General features: G+C 53.7%; 1 protein-coding gene across 1 annotated transcript; it reads right to left on the bottom strand.

Moving 5' to 3' along the window:
* Nucleotides 1–1,378: 1,378 nt before the first annotated feature.
* Nucleotides 1,379–2,311, bottom strand: LOC143888763 (uncharacterized). Its single transcript, XM_077393175.1, has one exon. The coding sequence runs from the start codon at nt 2,309–2,311 to the stop codon at nt 1,379–1,381; it is 933 nt and encodes a 310-aa protein (XP_077249290.1).
* Between the last annotated feature and the right edge of the window lie 4,377 nt (nt 2,312–6,688).

Genomic DNA, 6,688 nt, shown 5'->3' with positions numbered 1-6,688 from the left:
TTTTAGTGAACTGGGTTTCGAAGGAGCTTTGGTTTTTGCATCCGGGCTGGTTCCGGACCAGGAGTGGGCTCCCGGTCTTTTTGGAGACGAGCCGTGGCGAACCAAACGTTGAGTACCCTAGTTTTAGTGAACTGGGTTTCGAAATCTGACGGACACGAAGGCATTTGCAAAAAGAAAAGGTTCTTTCATTCACATTCAGGAGATATTTACAAAGTTTTTTTGTTGTTGTGTGTGTCGGCTACTTTGCTACTGATGATATTTGCGAAGGTTCTTCGAGTTCCAGGCATGTGGTAATAGTTGTTCCTCGAGTGTTTCCAGTCTATAACTTCCCGGGCGAATCACCTCTTTTACTCGGTAAGGCCCCTCCCAGGTTGGGGAAAGCTTTCCGGCCTTCTTGGGTTGGGAGATAGCAGCTTTCCTTAAGACAAGATCTCTAACTCGAAACTCTCTAGGGCGTATCTTCGAGTCATGGTAGCGAGATACTTTCTGCTTGTAGGCGGCGACTCTTATTCGGGATTCTTCTCTGGCCTCCTCTAATAAGTCAAGATTCGCGCGGAGCCCGTCACCGTTGAGCTGTTCGTTGAAGTTGGAAATTCTAGCGGACGGGGTGCCTACATCGACAGGTATTACCGCCTCTGTTCCGAAGGACAGGTTGAATGGGGACTCACCCGTTGGTGTGCGCGGGGTGGTGCGATAGGCCCATAGGACGTGATACAGCTCATCTGCCCATCGACCAACTTTTTCGTCCAGTCTTTTCTTGATCCCTTGCAGCAGGATTCGGTTTGTGACTTCTGTCTGCCCGTTGGTCTGTGGGTGTGCTACGGAGGTGAACCTCTGCTCAATTTTCAGGTCGGAGCAAAACTTCCGAAAGTTTCGGCAGTCGAACTGTTTGCCGTTGTTTGTTATCAGGGCGCGAGGAATCCCGAATCTGCAGGCTACTGATTTCCAGAAGAAGTTCTGCACATTCTGTTCGGTGATCTGGGCTAGAGGTTCAGCCTCCACCCATTTGGTAAAGTAATCAATAGCCACCACTACGAAGGTGCGCCTTCCGGAGGCCGGTGGGAAGGGGCCCAAGATATCCATCCCCCAAATAGCGAAGGGTAGCGGGCTGACAATTGGGGCCATAGATACAGCGGGCTGATGAATGGTGGGGGAGAACTTTTGGCATTTCTCGCATCTCTTTACCAGGGTCAGCGCGTCTTGTCTCAACGTCGGCCAGTACAGACCTCTAAGGAGGACTTTGATCGCCAGGGCTTTGCCCCCCAAGTGCTCCCCGCAAATACCTTCGTGTGTCTCCTGCAGGGCATACGTGGCGTCGCTGGGCCGGAGACACTTTAAGTATGGGAGAGTATAGGATCTTTTGAACAAGTTTTCGCCATCAAGTGAAAAACGGGCTGCTCTTTGGATCACCTTGCGCGCTTCTATTGGCCTCAGGCAGTTTCCCACTACGCAGGTAGTCGACGATCTCATCCATCCAGCAGGGCTCGTGTTCCACCTGCATTATCTCAGCAGCCTTTCTTTCGATACTGGAGGCCTGTAGGAACTCCATGCATATATTCCCGAGAGTCGTGTATCCGGATGCGGCCAGCTTGGACAGTACATCTGCCTTTGTGTTGTCCGTTCTGGGGATTCTGACAACCTCAAAACTTCTGAACTTGGAGGATAGTTGCCGGACCTGGGAGAGGTATTTAATCATTCGCTCGTCGCGGGCTTCGTATATACCTTGGATTTGGTTGGCGACCAACTGGGAGTCACAGTAAGCTTTCAATCTCTGGGCTCCGGTCTGGACTGCAAGATTCATTCCGGCGAGGAGTGCTTCATACTCAGCCTCATTGTTGGAAGCGCGAAAGCCGAACCTCAAGGCGTAGTCTAGTGCGAAACCGTCCGGCCCGGTTAAAACCAGACCGGCTCCGCAACCAGCCTTGTTTGAGGATCCGTCCACGTGCACTTCCCAAAGTGCTTCGGCGATTGAAGGATCATGCTCAACTGGTGGCAGGGGGATGGTTCCTGCTCTGGCTCCATCTTCTGCTGGTTCTCCGGCTGTAGTAGCACCTTTCGCTGCTGGGGCTTGGGCGATTTCAGGTTCGGCGATCTGCTGGGGGATGGAGCATTCAGCTACGAAATCTGCCAATACTTGAGCCTTGATCGCGGGCCTGGGCATGTACCGGATGTCAAATTCACTCAATTCCACGGCCCATTTAACCAATCGTCCTGAAGTATCTGGCTTGTGGAGGACTTGTCTAAGCGGCTGGTCAGTTAGGACCTTTATCGTGTGAGCTTGGAAATACGGTCTCAACTTCCTGGCCGCCATTACCAGCGCGTAAGCCAATTTCTCGACCCGCTGGTACCTTATTTCGGCGTCGTGCAAGGCTTTGCTAACGTAGTAGACCGGTTTTTGTTGGCTGCGCTCTTCACGAACTAGGACCGCAGCCAGAGCCAGGGGGCTTATAGATAGATACAAGATTAGCTCCCACCGGGTTCCGATTTTGTCAATAGCGGTGGAGAGGACAAATATTGCTTCAGCTCCTCGAAGGAGGTTTGGCATTCCTCTGTTCAGGGCGAGGTTTTGAGGCCTTTGACTCGTTGAAAAAAGGGAGACACCTCTCTGCAGATTTTGAGACGAAGCGCCCCAGCGCGGCTATCATCCCTGTCAGTCGCTGCACTTCTCTGATGGTTTTCGGCGGAGCGAGCTCCACCACGGCCTTGATTTTTTCTGGATTGGCCTCTATCCCTCTCTGGCTGACCATAAACCCCAGAAACTTTCCCGAGCTGACCCCAAAAGTGCACTTGGTGGGATTGAGTTTCATCTTATTGTCTCTCAGGACTTGAAACGTTTCTTCTAGATCGGAGACATGATCTTGCGAGCTTAGGCTTTTCACCAGCATGTCGTCGACGTATACTTCCATGTTGCGGCCAATCTGATTCCGGAAGAGTTTGTTTACAAGCCTCTGATACGTGGCCCCGGCATTTTTCAGGCCAAAGGGCATGACACGGTAGCAGTAGGTCCCCTGATCCGTTACGAAGGAGGTCTTCGGGATATCTGACTCATACATTCTGATCTGGTTATATCCAGAGAAGGCGTCCATGAAACTGAGCAATTCGTGACCTGCGGTGGCATCGATGAGCTGATCGATTTTTTGGAGCGGGTAGCTGTCCTTGGGACAGGCTTTATTCAAATCCGTGAAGTCGACGCAGGTTCTCCATTTTCCATTGGCCTTTTTCACCAGGACTACGTTTGCCAGCCAGTCCGGGTATTGGATTTCTCGGATGAAGTCCGCTCTTAGGAGTCTCTCCACCTCTTCTCTGATCGCCATCTGCCTTTCGAGGGCGAAGTGTCTCTTCTTCTGCTTCACCGGCCTGCAGGTCGGGTCGACACCTAGTCTGTGCGAACTGACCTCCGGATTGATGCCGGGCATGTCCGTGGGGGCCCATGCGAAGACATCCGCATTGTTCTGGAGGAACTGGGTGAGGTTGTGCCGGGCGCCGTCGTCCAGAGAGGAGCCGATCTGGACTACCTTTTCATCATCATTCTCGCACAGGGGGACGGGGACAAGGTCTTCAGGGGGCTGAGTTCCCTGAGCTTCGTCCCTCGGGTCCAGTAGCTCGATTGGCAACGACTCCGTCGCATTTCTGCCCTTAAGCGCCATTGCATAACATTCCCGAGATTGCGGCTGGTCTCCTCGAACTTCTCCCACGCCATTGGGCGTTATGAACTTCATCTTCTGGTGATAAGCAGACGCGACGGCGCGGATCATGTTCTGGCCAGGCCGTCCTAAAATAGCGTTATAGACCGAGGTGGCCTCACTACTAGGAAGTTGACCATGGCGAAGGCTTGGCAAGGCGGCTCTCCGACGAGGACAGGAAGCTCGATTTGTCCCTCAACCTTGACTACTTCTCCTGAAAAGCCAAAAAGATCTGAGTTCGCGGGCTTTAAGCAGTCGTCACCTATCATCATTCTTTCGAAGGCGTGATAGTACAGAATGTCGGCTGAGCTCCCGTTGTCTACCAGGATTTTCCTCAGCTCCCAGTTTGCGACGAGCATAGTCAGGACTAGGGCGTCGTCATGTGGTAATATCAGGCCGTCAAGGTCCGCGTCCGAGAAGGAGATCTCATTCTCCGTCTTCGCTTTCTTATTGCATGCATGCACGGCATTGACTCGGCGTGCATATGCTTTCAGAGCAGCGGAGGAGGTGCCTCCAGCCGCCGGGCCGCCCATGATAGTGCCGATGACTCCTCTTGATTGGGAGCCGTGTGCTTCTGGCGGTGGACTGGGCGGCGATGGAGATTGTCTTCGGACTGGGGGCGGTTGAGACCGCCGAGGGCTTCGGCCCTGGGGACCCTTCTCCTTGGGGTCACACCCGCGGGTGTCACTCCGGACATATTTCTTCAAGTAGCCCCGGCTGATTAATTGCTCGATCTCCTCCTTCAGCTGTCGGCAATCGTCTGTATCGTGTCCGTGGTCCCTGTGGAACCGGCAGTACTTCGATTTGTCTCTCCTGTTTCCCTTGGAGATCATTGGAGTTGGCCATTTTATGAACTCTTCTCCGTTGATGGCTGCCAGGTAATGCCTTCGGGAGGTGTTGAGAGGGGTGAAGTTTTCCTCCCTCCTGTGCGGGGATTTGTCCCTTCTGACGACCTTATCGTCCCTGCGCTGCTTAGCATGGGGCCTGTCTTGGTTCCTGTCATCAGAGGTTCTCCTCCGACTCGAATCCAGAGCTGCCAGTGTCTCTTCTACAGATATGTACTCCTCTGCCCCGGACATTAGGTCTGCCAGGGAGTGAGGATTCCGGCGGGCCACTGCTCGGCGGAAATCGTTTGATCTAGCGCCCGCGAGAAGCGCGTTCGTAGCGGCCGAGGGGTCCAAATCTGGCACTTGGAGTGCCTCCCTGTTGAAGCGGCTGACGAAGGCTTTGAGAGGTTCATTATCCTCCTGCCGCAAGGTCATCAGGGATGCTACTGTTTTCCTTGGCCTGCGGCTGCTCATGAAGTGGCGGACCAGGTCTTCCCCGAAGTCATCGAAGTTGTTGATGGAGTTCGGTCGGATCCTTGAGTACCAATCCCTAGCTGCACCTGTGAGGGTCGTCGAGAATGCTCTACAGAGGAAACCGTCTGACGCACCGTGGAGGAGCATCAATGTCCGGAACGTCTCCAAGTGGTCGACGGGGTCCGTGGTCCCATCGTACTGCGGGATAGCTGGCATTTTAAACCCCCTTGGCGCAGGGGCGCCCATCACATCGTCGGTGAACGGCGTTCTGCTCGAGAACGCCCTAGACATAGGCCGGCTTTGATCCTTAGCCAGCTCTTCGATTCTGTGGCCCATCTCTTCTATCCTTCGCATCACCGGGTCGTCTTTATGTTCTGATGACCTGTTTCTCCCCGCGGATTGGCCTGCTGCGGAGCCGGAGTGGCTCTCCGGACTTCGACGATGGGACCCTGATTTTGCCTGCGGCGCGTGCTCTTCATGAGCTCGGCGCCTTTGCGCAGAGCGAGACCTAGACCTCCGACGGCGGTGCGGCTCTGTCTGCGCATGCCTGGCTATGGGGTGACGGACTTGTCTGGGGGAATGGTGAGTCCGGTCTTCACTACGGCGCGACGACCCTCCCCTGTGGATTTCTGGCCTTTCTAGGACAGGTTGTGGAGCTTCCGGAGGAGGTTGGGGAGGCGCCTGGAGCAGCTGCTGGTAGTGACCAACGAGAGCGGTCATCTGTTGAAAGAGAGCTTGGACTTGCTCTGGAGTCGGCATGGGGTTAAGGTTTACGGAGCGAGGCTGGTTCTGTTCAGCCGTGGCGGAGGCTGCAACTACCAGCGAGGCGAGTCGCTCACTTCGAGTCCTGCCAGGTAGCACGGCTCGGGTGGTCCGTGCGGTTGGCACCCGCGCACTCTTGCGTCCTGCCATTTTTGTGAAGTGGTTGGAACTGCCTTTAGTTCAGGGGTCCCACGGATGGCGCCAATCTGTTAGACCCAAAATCGGTTAACAGATATGGCAGTGACGTAAGAGCCGAGCTGGAGGGATGTAGAGTCCGGATGAGATGTGTTCTGCACAGGAGCAAACGAGGTCAGAATGACCAACCCGGAGTGTACTCCGGACAGGCCCTTCGACACTCAAGTCAGTATGAGCCGGAGTGAAGAGGGTATTTTAAGAGTGGTGGGTGAGAATTCAATCCCCGATTTATGAGCTTTGGAAGCCTTTTTATAAGGAAGGTTTGGGGTAGGTAAGGAGTTAATGCCTCCAACGCAGGTGTCGACCAGCTATAGGTTCAGGTTCACCTACCCCGAGGGAATTACCAAACTACCCCTGCTGGCGAGGGTCCTGCGGTGGGCCCTCCTCTAGCCACGTGTTGGGAGCTAACAGGCTGCTGCGTTGTCGCACCCCATCAGTCTGCGGACAACTGAAGAAGTATTATGAAAGGTAATCAGGCCCACCCACACTAAACTCCACATAAGCTTTTTGTCCATTGAGAAAACCGGCCCGATGAGAACCACACATGTGAGAGAAGAATACTCGTCAATGACTAGTTTAACCGACAACCCTCGTTCTCTCATTGACACCCTCATTTAAAAGATTCATTTGCAACCTCTATAGATTAGACAGTTAGAATCATCCCGTGGATATAATCTCTGGAGAAAAGCCTATTTACGTTTTGGCCCAACAAATGAACGGCATTTTTGTCTTTTACAAGAAAATTCT

Source organism: Tasmannia lanceolata, unplaced genomic scaffold (genome assembly GCF_043159265.1).
Source record: "Tasmannia lanceolata isolate RefF3 unplaced genomic scaffold, GAP_Taslan_0.1 ptg000012l, whole genome shotgun sequence".
Taxonomy (NCBI): domain Eukaryota; kingdom Viridiplantae; phylum Streptophyta; class Magnoliopsida; order Canellales; family Winteraceae; genus Tasmannia; species Tasmannia lanceolata.
This window is presented reverse-complemented; position numbering and strand designations above follow the sequence as displayed.